Source organism: Passer domesticus, chromosome 19 (assembly GCF_036417665.1).
Source record: "Passer domesticus isolate bPasDom1 chromosome 19, bPasDom1.hap1, whole genome shotgun sequence".
Lineage (NCBI taxonomy): Eukaryota > Metazoa > Chordata > Aves > Passeriformes > Passeridae > Passer > Passer domesticus.
The window spans coordinates 12,638,527-12,652,048 of NC_087492.1; the positions used below are offsets into that span (position 1 = coordinate 12,638,527).

Sequence of the window (13,522 nt, forward strand, 5' to 3'; positions counted from 1 at the left end):
AAAGCCTCTGATCAATTCTTTAGGGCAACAGAAAATAAAATATCATTGCCCTTTCATCTGAAGACTTACATTACTGGAAGTTTTGTGAAAGAAATTATATCTTTAAAAAAATCCCATTACAGGAAATAAAACAGATTACATAGTCTTGAGCTCCCCTCTGGGAAACCATGTGCTGATGTTCAGTCAACAGCAGCCAGTGGAGCCTGATGTCCAGGCAGGAGTTTCCCAGGAGCAGCTCAGTGTCACCATTAGGGGTTTCCAACGCTGGTCTGATGAGTAGGATTAGAAACTGTCAATAAAGCAAGAAAAAGCTGCTGAGAGGCACAAAGTCTTTCCTGAACACATCATTTTTGTCCACCTTTTTCTCATTCCTGTGTCCCCGCACCTCTGAGACACCGTCGTGCTTCCAGCCTTAGAATGAGTGGTTTGGGGAAAATTTCTTGACATTTCAAAAGGTTAAACATCTATTAACTGCTTTTAGCCCTGGAATTTAACTCTCTCTGGGTTACACAAACACTTTGACTTCCCTCAAGCCTGGTGAGAAAAGAGCCACAGGAAGAAGCTCCACACATTTTAGTGACCATAAGAATATGATAAAAAAATAAATGAAAAAAAACTCTGTTGTATAGAGAGCAGGTAAGTTGGGCTCAGGTCATAAAGAATGGGGTGAAGCCACCATAATTTAGCCTTTAAGTGCAAATATCTGTCTTAAACAACAGTGTTTCCCTCAAATAGTTACTCAAACTCCATACAGGAACTGAATGGAGATGCTTTGTGGTCTGTGCCTTGCAGAAGGACAGTGTAGGTGATCCCCAGGTATTGTGATCATCTATAAATGGGTTGTCAGAAGGAAAAATAAACCAGTCCAGTCCATTCTTCAAGTCTCTCTTCTCCCACATAATTTCAGTTGGGAGACCCCTAGTCAAAAGTGTTTCAGTAGGACACTGAGTGTCCATGTCTCTGACAAAGACATTGTTTTACTGTGACACATCATAACCTTTGATCAGCTATTGGTGTGTGAGGACATACAGTGTCAAAACTACTCCAGATATATCTTAAACTGATTTAAAGCTTTGGGGAAGATGAGGAGAGAGCAGGGACTTGGAGCAGCACAGTAAGACTTTGGAGCAGGTTGGCTAATTCTAGTTGCTTTTTCATCAACAACTTTCCTGTCAGAAAAGACTATGGAATAAGGTCTTTAGAGGACACATTCCCAAGGTCCAAAACAGGCTGGATTTTGATGGATTTCCCATCTGCTTGAAAGGAAGAGGCAGGGAATAAGGTATGATGAAAGTGATGGATTGCCTGGAAACTCAGTTAACAGCACCTCTGCCTCAAGTGCTGTCTGAGTGTAGCTAAATGGACAGTCATCATCTCTTTCCACAGAATCACTGTGGAAGCCTTTAGGTGTAGAAGAGACTTTATAGTGCATTTATTATTTTTGACAGATCTTAAACCACCGGTACCTTTTGTGGCACTCTCAGGCTCATCTTTCCAGGATGAGAGGTCAAGCAAGTCAATATCTTGGCAATCAGTGAAGTCCTCAGGATAAGTGTTGATCTTGAACACATCCCTGGGTATCTTTTTGATATGAGTATTGTCACAGATCACCCTTGACACTGAGATTTTTCTCAATGCTTGCAACTGTTGTGGAGTGAAAACTCCCGGGTTTTCCCACCAGAATCTGCAATGAAATTTTCAGAAGCAGTTTATAATCTCTAGTTACTTGCTGAGATGGGAACCTGACTAAGGTGAGTCTGAATGGTGCTTAATCCACCTTCCCTAGGAACACCTCTTCAGAAAGTGTCTCCGGTGTGGCCAGATCTGCATTCTGACAGTGCTGAGAGCCTGTCTCTTCCACACAGCATCAGCAGACTGCTGGGATGCAGGGATTTATGCCCTGAGAGCAAAAGTCACCTCAGGCAGAGGCCACAGCAGATCCCCCATGATCTGGAGGTGGTACTCCTCAACCACATTAATCTAGAGGAACAGGCTGAAAAAAGCAGTCCTTTGGCCACTGGGCTAAAATGAAGGGATGAGCCTTGCTGGGAGCACTCACTGGAGTGCTGTAAATGGGTTGGCTTAGTGTGTCACAGGAAATGTCAGCATTTCCCCCCTAAAAAATGCCACAGGGAATGTATCTCTCACCTGTCCCCATCACGTAGGTTCCTGAACTGGGTGCCAATAATGCAGGAGAGGAGGGGCCCGACTCTGCCCTGGGGAACCACAGGCTCTGCAACTGCCCCAATCCAGAGGTCAATATTGTACGGTGTCCCATACACATTCATGAACTTCTTGGCCAGTTTGGGATTGCCCAGCACATCAGATAAATCTTCTACAGTCTGGGGTTGGGAGAGCCCACAGAAGCCCCTCCAGGCATTGTAACCTGCAAAAGCAGGAGCAGCAGATGACCAGGACCCACTACCACATCTCCACAGCGCCTTTCTTGGCCCATGAGAACTGCCTGCTTCTTCTCATGGTATTAAAGGATCTGGAAGGCACTATTGTCTGGGCAGTCCCAACAAATGTCACTTTTTCCAAGGTCCTTCTCATATGTACACTCAACAAACAGTTTGGGTTGTCTTTGTGACTACAGCTTATCGTGTTGGTTAAATCTTTCTACTGCTTTTCTACTGCTGTGGGTGAATGCATCAGTCCTTGCAGCTTTGGGAGGCAAAATTTCTAGGATCAAATTCTTAGAAAAAAGAAAATTTGTTTGTGTTTAATCCAAGATCACCCATTTTTTTTCTAGCACCTGGGGCAGTCCCACCTGTGGGTGCAAGTCACTTCTGCTCATAACTCTGGCTTGTCTGGGACACAAGACAAGATTGATGGGCAAATAACAAAGCCCAGGGGATGTGGCCAAGCCCATGTGAAAGCTTAATTTGGTCACTTGTGTCTGTACCTTCTGTACCACACATGCTCTCTCTTTACAATACACCACTGTCTCTCACCCACTTTCTTACATTATCCCAAATATCATCTTTAATTTCTAAGCCTTTTGTTCTTGTCATACATGTCTCACAAAAAGATTTTTATCATACAGAAACCTCTTATTCCCTGAGCTTGACTGTCTGTCCATCCTTCACCCTCAAACCACAGTACTGGTTCTTCCCATTAGTATAGAAAAAGCTCATGGAATAAGCAGCAGAAAGAAAAAAAATGTCTTATTCACAGGAGGTGTGGACTTGTGTCTCCTTACCTGGAAGGCCATGGTCTCTTCCTCGTTGCATGTTCATGGCTCCTAGATCCAGACCCATCACCTCTGTCTGTTCAAAGAGGTGGTTCTGGAGCTCCTCAATGAGCAGCTGGTTCTGTTTCATGAGTTTTGCATGATCCACAATCATGCCCCGGATCAGGGGGTCGATGCCTCCTGCAGCCATTGAAAATCAAGGGAAGATTTTTTGTGCCAAGGTGCAGCTTTGATGGTCCCTTTCATGCAGCTGAAACAGTCTACTGTGGGCTGGGTGGGGTTTTCATCTTCATGTTTTCATTTCACCATGTGTATATGGAATCATAGAATCACAGAGCATTTTGGGTTGGAAAGGACCTTAAAGCCCCTCTCATACCACCCCTTGCCATGGGCAGGGACATCTTCCACTGTCTGAGGTTGCTCCAAGCCCCGTCCAGTCTGGCCCTGGACACTTCCAGGGCTGGGACAGCCACAGCTGCTCTGGGCACCCTGTGCTGGGGCCTGCCCACCCTCACAGTGGTGCCTGTATGAAACTGTACATGTCTGCAGGTGCCAGTAAATAAAGCCTCACATAGTAACTAAGGTCCTTATCCCTCCCCATCCCTTAGCTTTTCCTTCCACACCCCTAAATCCACTTGCTGTCCACCAGTCCCTTTCCAAGTCTGCTCCTGAGCCTGCCAGACTCCATTATGTCCTGGTGCTTGGGGATCTGTCCAAGGCTTTAGGTTTTGCAATGGATTTTGCTTATAATTCACTATTAATTGACAGACAGTTATTAAAACATTAAATGTGGTGATAGCATTAATTCATGTCTGACTGTCCACATCTTTTTCACAGCAATTAAGGAGACAGTATGAGCAAAACACAGGAAAATTGGCTGCACAACTGTAATTATATTTCTCATAAGTAGTTAACCCATTTTGGAAGAGATATTTGTCTTCCTCAGAAAGACCTATCTGAGATCTCAGCTGTGTAATAGCAGGACCCCATAACTCCAGTTAGAGCTAGGAAGAGGGATGGGCACCTCTAGGAAGGAATGATGCTGCTTTAGCTCAGTTAAACTGGATGCATCACCCTGTGTCCATGTCCCCTGAGTATAGGGGGATACAAGAGCTTTGTTTGACATAGACTTTGGTGGCTTGACATTAGGCACAGGGAGTCTCCTGCCTCCTGGAGCAGCAGGAGCAACTGCACCATCTGAGTGGATGTGGAACACCCCACTGTCAAGTCTTGCTGTGCTGGGAGGTGTCCAAGGAATGACTGAACATGCTGCTCAGTGCTCTGGCCTGTGTGATAAGGTGCGGGTCACAGGTTGGACTTGATGGTCCTGTGAATCTTTTCCAGCCTAAATGATTCTGGGATTCTGTAATTCCATGTGCCTGACCAGCTGATCTCCACCCCAGGACCAGACCAGGATCTCTGCTCCATATTCTTACCTTCCATTATAATTCTCCATGGAGCGCAAAAGGTCAGATGCAGAGGGACATGAGAGGAGGAACACAAAGGCTGAAAGCTCTCATTCAAACGGGACACAAAAGGCTGCACTGATGTGTGGCCGAATCGGAAAGCCAGGGAGAAAACATTTGAGGCCCTTGGATCCACCTTTTCATTGTAACCACTGTACAAAGGGATCCACTTGCTGGTCTCCTCAGCCAGCAGGAGTGGGAGGTAATCTCTGTATGTTATGATCTGAAAAAGCACAAGAGCACAGGAATTTACCAGCAGCTGCAGCAGAAATGGCATCAGAAGTCAAGTGCAGAGAATGAACGTGGACTCTGTGCAGCAGAATTCATTAAAATCTTCAGAAAAAAAGAGCTGTAGCAATGGAATAAGTTTGGCATAATGGATTTAAATTATTTTTAAAGGTTAAATTATTTTATCTAATAATTAATTTATATATTAATATAATAAATAATTGATGAATTAGTAGCATGATGCATAAAAAAGATCTGGATATCTATGCTGTCTCTATCCTCATTCACAATTTCCTACTCCCACAAATAACTCCACTGATTTGGCAAAACATTTTCCTCCTTTTGCCTGAAGGAAAAAACATTTCTAAGTGTAATAAAATGATAATATAGCGATAAACAGTGAACAGTAATCAGTACCTGGTTTATGGCAATCACAATCTTTCGACTCTCCTGGTAAAGCTTTTCCCCATCCCAGTGGGGATTTAATTTCCTCAGCTCAGTAGCCAGGCGATTGTGCTCTCGGACAAAGAGAGTGTGCATTGCAGAGAGTCCCAGGTTTTCTGTCACCCGTTTGTCACCTAAAATGAAAATATTTTATGAATTTAGTACATTGCTTTCAATTTCAGAGGCAGGTTTTTGTGTTAGGACAGACAAGTAACAAGTGGAGATGCTCCTGGCAATAATGCTGTGGCTACCCCATCCCTGGAAGTGCACAAGGCCCGGCTGGATGGGGCTTGGAGCAACCTAGTCTAGTGGAAGGTGTCTCTGCCCATGACAGGGTGTGGAACAGGATGATTTTTAAATTCTCTTCAAGCCAAACCCTTCTGTGATTCTATGAAAACTGGAGGGCACCCACTGAAAACTCTCTGTGAGACGATGGAAGAAGCACTAAGCATCTCCTCACTCAGTAAGGAGCCCTTCTCACAGGCAGAGAATGAGGAAATGAGAGCACTCTGTACCCTTATGATTGATTTTGCAAGTTTTGCATTCATAATGGGTTTTTTTAATGTTATGCCTGTGATGGATCACTTCAAAATTGAATAAGTTCTGTGTTTGTCTTCAGTTTGTTTAAATTTCATACAAATGTCTAGACTTTTCTTCTGAGGTAGGGTGGGTTAGTTAATTAATCAATTAACTAGATTTCTTAAGAGCACTTAACTGTTAGTCTTGATTGGGTTGAAAACTGAATCATAGAATCACAGAATGTAAGGGACTTTAAAGCCCATCCCATTTCAACCTTCTACTATCCCAGGTTGCTCCAAGCCCCATTCAGCTTCACCCTGGACACTTCCAGGGATGGGGCAGCCACAGCTTCTCTGGGCAACCTTTGCCAAGGCTTCACCACTCTCACAGGGAAGAATTTCTTCTGTATATCTAGTTTAATCTACTCTCTTTCAATGTGAAGCCATTCCCCCTTGTTCTCCCACGACAGTTACTAATGCAGTCGCTCTCCAGGCTCCCTGTAGTCCCTCCAGATCCTGGCAGGTGCTGTGAGGTCTCCACACAACCCACTCTTCTCCAGGCTGAACAGCCTCAACTTTCTCAAGCTGACAATTGGCATTCAAGTAATGAATGGTGAATTCTAGATAGAAGAAAAAAAGCTCCAGAGAAGTTTTAAGCATTGGTGGCTATTCTATTGAAAATTTCTCATGTTTTCAAAAAGACTTTATAAAGGAAGAACAATTTGCTGTAATTTTTTTGGAAGTTAAAATAATTTTTATGTTTATTAATCGATTATTGCTTGATTATTTTTATTTTCTAACTGGAGGGAGGATTCCCTGTCTTTCACCTTACGTAGTCAGGTCTTGAAGTGCCTCATTCAAATATCACAAAATCACTGAATATCCTCTGTGGAAGAGACTTACAAGGATCCTATACAGAGATATTTGTCCCTTTTTGACTTTACAACTCACTGAAAACCCCCCAGCTGCACCTTACCTGCTTTAAAACAGGGGATGTTGGCACTCCTGTTGGTGAGAACACAAACACTGTGTGTCGTGTTCTCGAAGGGCAGCAATTCCAGCCCCGCGTCCAAGAAGTCCTGGTTCACGGCCATCAAGCCCAGCTGGTTGGTGAGGTTTCTCAGGCTCCTGGCCAGGGCGCGGTCGCTGCCGTACACGGTGCTGGCGTCAATGAAGGACGTGGCGGCGTTGAGCTGCTCCCGCCGGGAGGTCCCGGGGCTGCACGCCGAGGCTGACTGCACGAACGGCATGCAGGTGTCGGAGTTCCGCACCCGCGGGTCGTCAGGGGGGAACTAAAGCAAATGAGCCAAGTGATGCCTCAGAAAGCTCCGTGGTTTTATTGTGCTGCTGTAAGAGAGTGTGGCGTGGGCGAGAGTCAGGGTACCTTAATAGGGAAGCAGGGGGGCTTGAAGGCACAGCTGGTGTGGCACTGGAGCTCCAGGCTGGCTCCTTCCCCACTGGCAGGGGCCAAGTCTATGTCGTGGTTCACCCACTGGCCCCAGTGCATGAAGACCAGCGAGAGCTGCTGATCTGCAGTGACATTCTTGTTGGCTGTGTGAGCAATCTCATTGGATACTTTTCGAACCTGCAGAAAACCAAAATGAAAATGCGACTGTCTCTGCCACGGTGGAGCGGTTGCCTCTCACTTGAACTCCCACTGAGACATCTTGGAATCACAGAATCATGAAAGTTAGAAAAGACCTCCAAGATCATCAACCTTCAACCGAGTATCCTCATTCCCTATAAACCATATTGAGAATTGCCACATCTACCTATTTTTGAACACTTTCAGGGATTGACTTCTCTGTTGCTCTGGAAATGCTGCTCCAATTCTTAACCACTATGTCATTGAAGATATTTTTCCTAATATCCTAAACCTCCTCTAATACAATTTGAAGCTATTTCCTCTTGTCCTGTCATTTGTTCCCTAGGAAAAGAGGCCAACCCCTACCTACTCCTTTCAGGTAGTTGTAGATCATGCACAAGGTTATCTTAGACAAATTACTAAGAGTTATGGCATTACACAGCTCCATGTCATTTCTCAGCTCCATCCAATCAGGTGTAGAAGTAGACTACACAGTCCTTCAGCCAAACCTGGCTTCACGGAAAGCCTGTTCCAGCTGAAACTTGTTTGTGAACACCAGAAAGTCAAGAACATGGATGAGGAACTCACAAGCCTTGTGGCTTGTACAAAGCTCCTGGTGTCCTTGAGCACTGACTGCAGCAATCCTTGGGATGTACACTTTGAAAACTGCTTAGGAAAGCGTCTACAATCTTTTTCTCCTCTCTTTCTCCAACAAAAAATATTAACCTGAGAAATAACTCAGTTGTGGAAAAGTAGCCTGAGATCAAAGATCAAGCAATTTACACTTTAGATGTTGCCACTGCTTCCTTCCTGATGGGTGCATTGAGGGCAGTGTCCTTACTCATGGCTGGATTAGGATAACAACTCTCACCAGTGGGAGTGGGAATCCATTGTAGCGCTTTCCTTCACTTGCTCCTCTGGGAACAGACATTCCATCTTCATATACAGCTGGGAGCCAGCGTGCAAAGGCACGGTTAGAGGACCCCAGGTGGGAGTGATTTCTGCAGCATCACCAGAAAAACAACCTCTGTTATTTTTTCAAACATCAGCAGCCTTGTACAGACCAACATTTCACAGCCCTTTATTCCATGTCTGAACACTCTGGTAACAGGGATGAGACTGGAAAAATACCAAGAAGCGAATTATACCAAGGTTATAACTATGGAGAAAATTTAACATTTTTAAAAAAGGTATCTTGTGTCACTCTATTAATTTTACCTGTCAATTAAACCTACATTAATTTTATTTCACATTTAAATCTCTCTATCACCTCTGTCTTCACTTCCATCTCAAAATCCAACTCACGGCAGGGCCATTAGCATGTTGAGGGTGGCCATGTCTTGTCCAGATGGGGACTGGTAGCTTCCAAGGATGAAGATTCTCCATCTGTGTGGGGATCTGTGCCAAGGCTGCCCCTTGGGGAAGTTTTTACACAGACCCTCTCAGCCTGCAGCTGTGGCCATTGTGGTGTGGCCTTGCACCGCTCCGAAAAGTTTTAATTGCTGAAGTCAGCATTTTGGTTCAGAGGGAAAATAATTCTGATTGAGCCAAGGATCTGTGGCCCTGTGGCCACAAAACTCAGGCAATGTCTGAGTGATGTGGCACTCAGGGTTCTGGTCTGGTTGATAAAGTGGGGATGAGTCAAAGGTTAGACTTGATGGTCTTGGAGGTCTTTTCCAACTTAAATGATTCTGTGATTCTGCACTGGAAAAGGAGAGAGAAGTACCCAGTGCTCACAGCAGTGTGCTGTGAAATAAGAGCATGTCCTAGGAAAATCACTGTGCCAGAGCCAAAGCAATTCCATCAAATATTAAGGACTCAGAACCACCAGGGTCTTGTTCTGATTGTCATTACTGTCCTTGCAGGCAAACTATTCTCGTGGTGTGCACCTCAAGCTGAGTAAGATCCTTGGGAAAATATTAACACCACAGGGATCTCTCAAGACTCCCTCCATCTCTCTGACAGCTCAACAAGGTCAAGGACAACCCTACCCTGAGCCTCAAATCAGCATGGACACAAAATCCCACAACAGGTCAGGCTGGAACAGACCACACTGGAGCCACCTGGTCCCATGTCCCTGCTCAGGCAGGGTCATCTCAGCCCTCATGGCATAGGACTGTGTCCAGATAGTTCTGGAATATCCCCAGTGAAAGAGACTCCACACCCTTCCTGGGCAGACAGACAGTGCTGTCCTTGTGGGGCTGGAGGCCCTGGAGTCCAGGGGAACAGACTGGAAAACCCCAGTGAGTGTGAGCTCCCTGCACACTGCTGCAGAGCTGTGCTATGTCATCACAGCTGGCACATCTGTTTCATGCCAGGTGCACGTTGGATGCAAGTCCCATTCAGATTTCAGGTCTGGCAGTGACACACAGGACAAGGAGCCTTGACTGTCACTGTCAGCATAGGAATTTGGTTATTTTCTGGTAAAAAAAAAAAAATTAAAAGCACAAAAGGAAATAAATGTTTGGTCTGAGCCTTGAACTTGGAGGGAAACTATGTGCAAAAAAACCTGAAGAACAAATTTTCTCAGATAAAGGATGTACAATACACCAAGTTGGAAGAACCAAGAATTAAAGTCTTATTTAATTCCCACCCTTACTCATAACAGAGATATATCAACAGCTGAATATTATCATCTGAATCACCCGGGGAAATTAGTATTTTCCCTGTGGAAGAATGGAGGCATGATTTCCTGTAGCCTCCAGCAAAATGAGAGGCTGAGTCACAGCCTCAAAATTTCCTCAACTTCTTACCTACCCCCACCCCAAGATCCTTTCCTTCATCCAAAGCAGCACATAAAGGCCAGTGGGCGCAAATCTGAGATTTTTAAGAAGTTACATCATTTTCCTGACAGGCACAGGTAGAAATTAATCCTCTGTTATGGGCTCATTAAGCTGAGTATTTCACTCTTCTTGCCCTTTTGGAAGGCACTTTCACAATCATCTACCCTGGGTCAGAATAAAGAGACTCGCCTTGTCCACACACACATCCTACCTGTTGTTGCACTCCCCAGTAATGGTCCGGTAAAAGTCTCTCTCTGGGCATTTAATTGAACGAGTCTGATAGTCACAGCCAGTGCCCTTGGAAATCATCTCCTTCTGTCTCCTGCTTAGCAGGTCTGCAAGAGAAACCCTGTAAAGTAACATCCGATCCTACTCTTCTTTTGTTGTTTTAGCTTCTCGGTGTTCTAGGTCAACATTTCAGCCAACTGAATTGGAGCTGTGGATATAAAACATCTGGATTGGAATTGTTAATTTGGTGCCTAAACCCTTTTGTGGATCAGCCTTCCCCTCTGGACTAAGAAAACTGGGTGGGCATAAAGCAATTTTCCAGAGGGATGTGGAAAGCATCATCACCAGGAAGGTTTTCCCCACCTGGGAACAAAATGATGAGGTTGCAGAGTGGTACAACCCAGGTGTGCAGAGCAGAAGTGGAAGATGGAGGGTTTTCAGTGATTACAGTCTCCAGTGGGCTTTGCCCCAGGTTTGTCACAGGTATTGTTTAGCTGTTTTTACAATAATGGAAGAGATGCACTCTCAAAGATGATGAATAAAACACCTGGGAGTCTGGTCTGTCTCTGAGAAACCTTCCAATCTATTCCCCTGTTGGGGAAGGGTTTTATCCCTGGTTATTTGGGTCATGGCAGAGCTGATCTCTGACACCTGCTGTGGCACATCTCCTGCTCTTTGCTCTTTGTAAGACATTTTGGTCTAAATCACATTACCTGTGACATTGAAACTCTGTTCCCCAGAGAGATGCAGCTTCCTTTTGAGGAGTTTCAAAGTAGTTTCCAAGTAATCAGCAGCACGGACTGCAGATCTGGTTCTTCCTATGGGGTCCTTTAGGTGCTTCAGGAAATCCATCGGGTTAACAATCTTTTCCTCCGATTTTCTCTTTAAGCTGAAAGAAGAGTTCCATGAAGCACCTTCTCTGAAATCGGAGCTCCTCTGTCATGCTGGACTGGGTGTAATTAGCTATGACACCACTGCAGGGTCACACTCAGGCCCTGCCCAGTAGGACCAGCTATCTGCACATTAGCATGTCAGCTCAGAATGGTTTTGGCAAATAAAGCACTGTAATCCCCTGCTTCAAGTTTTCAGTCACACTTCCTTGTCACAATAAACTTTGTTCTATCATGTGGAAATCCAGATCAATGAACTGTGACTGGATAAAATTTTACATGTATTATGTTGCAAGGTGTATTCTGTGAACAGAGGGAAAACCTCACTCCTGTTCCATCTCTTTCTGGTCTCAAGGCTCTGTCTTGCTACTTCTGTAGGATGAGTGGAGAAAGACTCCTTCCCAAGTCATCCCACTGCCTGGAACCAGCCTTTTGCAACAATCACAGAGAATACCTGGGGTTTGACTTCCACTGACACCAATCTGGGACAGGATGCCCATCTGCAAAACTCCAGTCCTTCTGGAGAGGGGCAGAACTCCTGCTGCCAGGAGAGGACTCACACGTGTCCAGCATGTGTGAACCATTATGGATCAGTGAGAGGTGCTCACAGCAGTGTAGGTGAGGAAACAATACTTGGAGGTCATGGTTGGTGGTTCTGGGACCAGAATCTAGCCAAACTGGGCAAAATGATCCCTCCAGCCATGACAAAAAGAGCCCTGGTGCTAAGTCTTCTCCATAATCAATATGCATTGAAAAACAGAAAAAAAACACACATATATTTAATCTTATTATCTTAAAATATTGGGGCTGTCATGCAGGAAGAACTCACCTTTTTCGGGCCTGTAAATATGCAGTGTCTACCAACTGCCTGGCCTCAGTAATGATGCTTAGGAGAGATGAATCTGACAGCACCTCTGAGACCTCTGCTCAACAAAATAAAAGAAGAAAAAGCAGAAATTTAGGATACTCAATTATACACTAAAAGCTTTGTTCTCAACCAAACCATGTCCCCAAGCTGCCACATACACTTTATTTTTTTTATATTTTCAAGAATGGTGACTCCATCACTGCTGTGGGAAGCCTGTTTCAATGCTTCCCAATCCTTTCCATGAAAAAATTTCCCCAATATCCAATCTAAACCTCTGGCACAATTTGATACCATTTCCTCTCCTCCTGTCCCTGTTCCCTGGGAGCACAGCCTGACCCCCCGTCTGTCCCCTCCTGTCAGGAGTTGTGCAGGGCCACAGGGGCCCCCCTGAGCCTCCTTTTCTCCAGGCTGAGAAAAGGAGCTTTCTCAGCCCCCTCAGCTGCTCCTGGGACCTTTCCCCAGGGAAAGTGCACAGAAGAAGTCAAAGATAGTCTCTGCCCCAAGTTTCCTGTCATAAAAGGATGATTTGCTCAGATGGGCTGTTGGTTAAATAGGGAGTTTCCTTAGGCAAATCTCTCAGGTATCAACTTCATTTTTAGTGGATCAATCTACAGTATATTTCAATTTTTTATTGGAGCTGTGTCTAATTAGGAACTCTGTCTGACTTTTAATTCACACCCTTTCCAGTACAGCAGCAGCCAAAGGATGAACAGGAACCTACTATTCCCTGAGGAGCCCATTGCTCCAACTGCGCAGAGAGTGATGAGGGATCCCAGGAGAGTCATCCTTGGATTTTTGCCTAGGGAGAAATGCAACATAAATCCTCAATGATCAGGGCTTCACTGAGGGGTCAGAACAGATTGACTTGTTTGGTTTCAATATCTCTTTCAGGATGCAGGAATAAAATCGAGCTGCCCTCTGTCCAGGTCTGTCAGTGGGATTCAGGATGGGGTTGTGGCTCTAGGTGTTGGCAGGACACAGGGACACCTCTGAGATGTGGAACCCTCAGCAAACTGGGCTGAGTAGCTGCCAAGGAATAGGCAGTCAGGTACAGTCCAGCCTCAATGGTGGAGGATGTTGGGAAGTTGAGTTGGAAGAGGGAGGTGTCCTGGGGTCCTGCCTTTGGCAATGTCCACAAGCAGCTGGTGGAAAGGAACCTGACCCCACACATCCCTCTCTGCCCCCTCCGTCTTGATGCTGAACAAAAGAAGCTGCCCGGTCTATCATCACTTCCAACCACCCCTGCCAGTCCTCCTGCTGCTCCGTGAAATTTGGCTTTATTCCTGTTTCACATTAACAGCAGAAATGTGTATGATCTG

General features: G+C 45.2%; 1 protein-coding gene across 1 annotated transcript; it reads right to left on the reverse strand.

Moving 5' to 3' along the window:
• Window positions 1–4: 4 nt before the first annotated feature.
• Window positions 5–13,070, reverse strand: LOC135283623 (myeloperoxidase-like). Its single transcript, XM_064394605.1, has 13 exons — window positions 12,925–13,070; window positions 12,165–12,258; window positions 11,159–11,334; window positions 10,429–10,552; window positions 8,306–8,435; window positions 7,234–7,434; window positions 6,826–7,141; window positions 5,305–5,465; window positions 4,630–4,882; window positions 3,203–3,373; window positions 2,149–2,386; window positions 1,467–1,684; window positions 5–289 (listed from the first exon to the last, which is right to left on the reverse strand). Exons 1-13 carry the CDS (start codon window positions 13,019–13,021, stop codon window positions 249–251), a joined length of 2,220 nt encoding a protein of 739 aa, XP_064250675.1. The 5' UTR covers window positions 13,022–13,070; the 3' UTR covers window positions 5–248.
• Window positions 13,071–13,522: the final 452 nt, after the last annotated feature.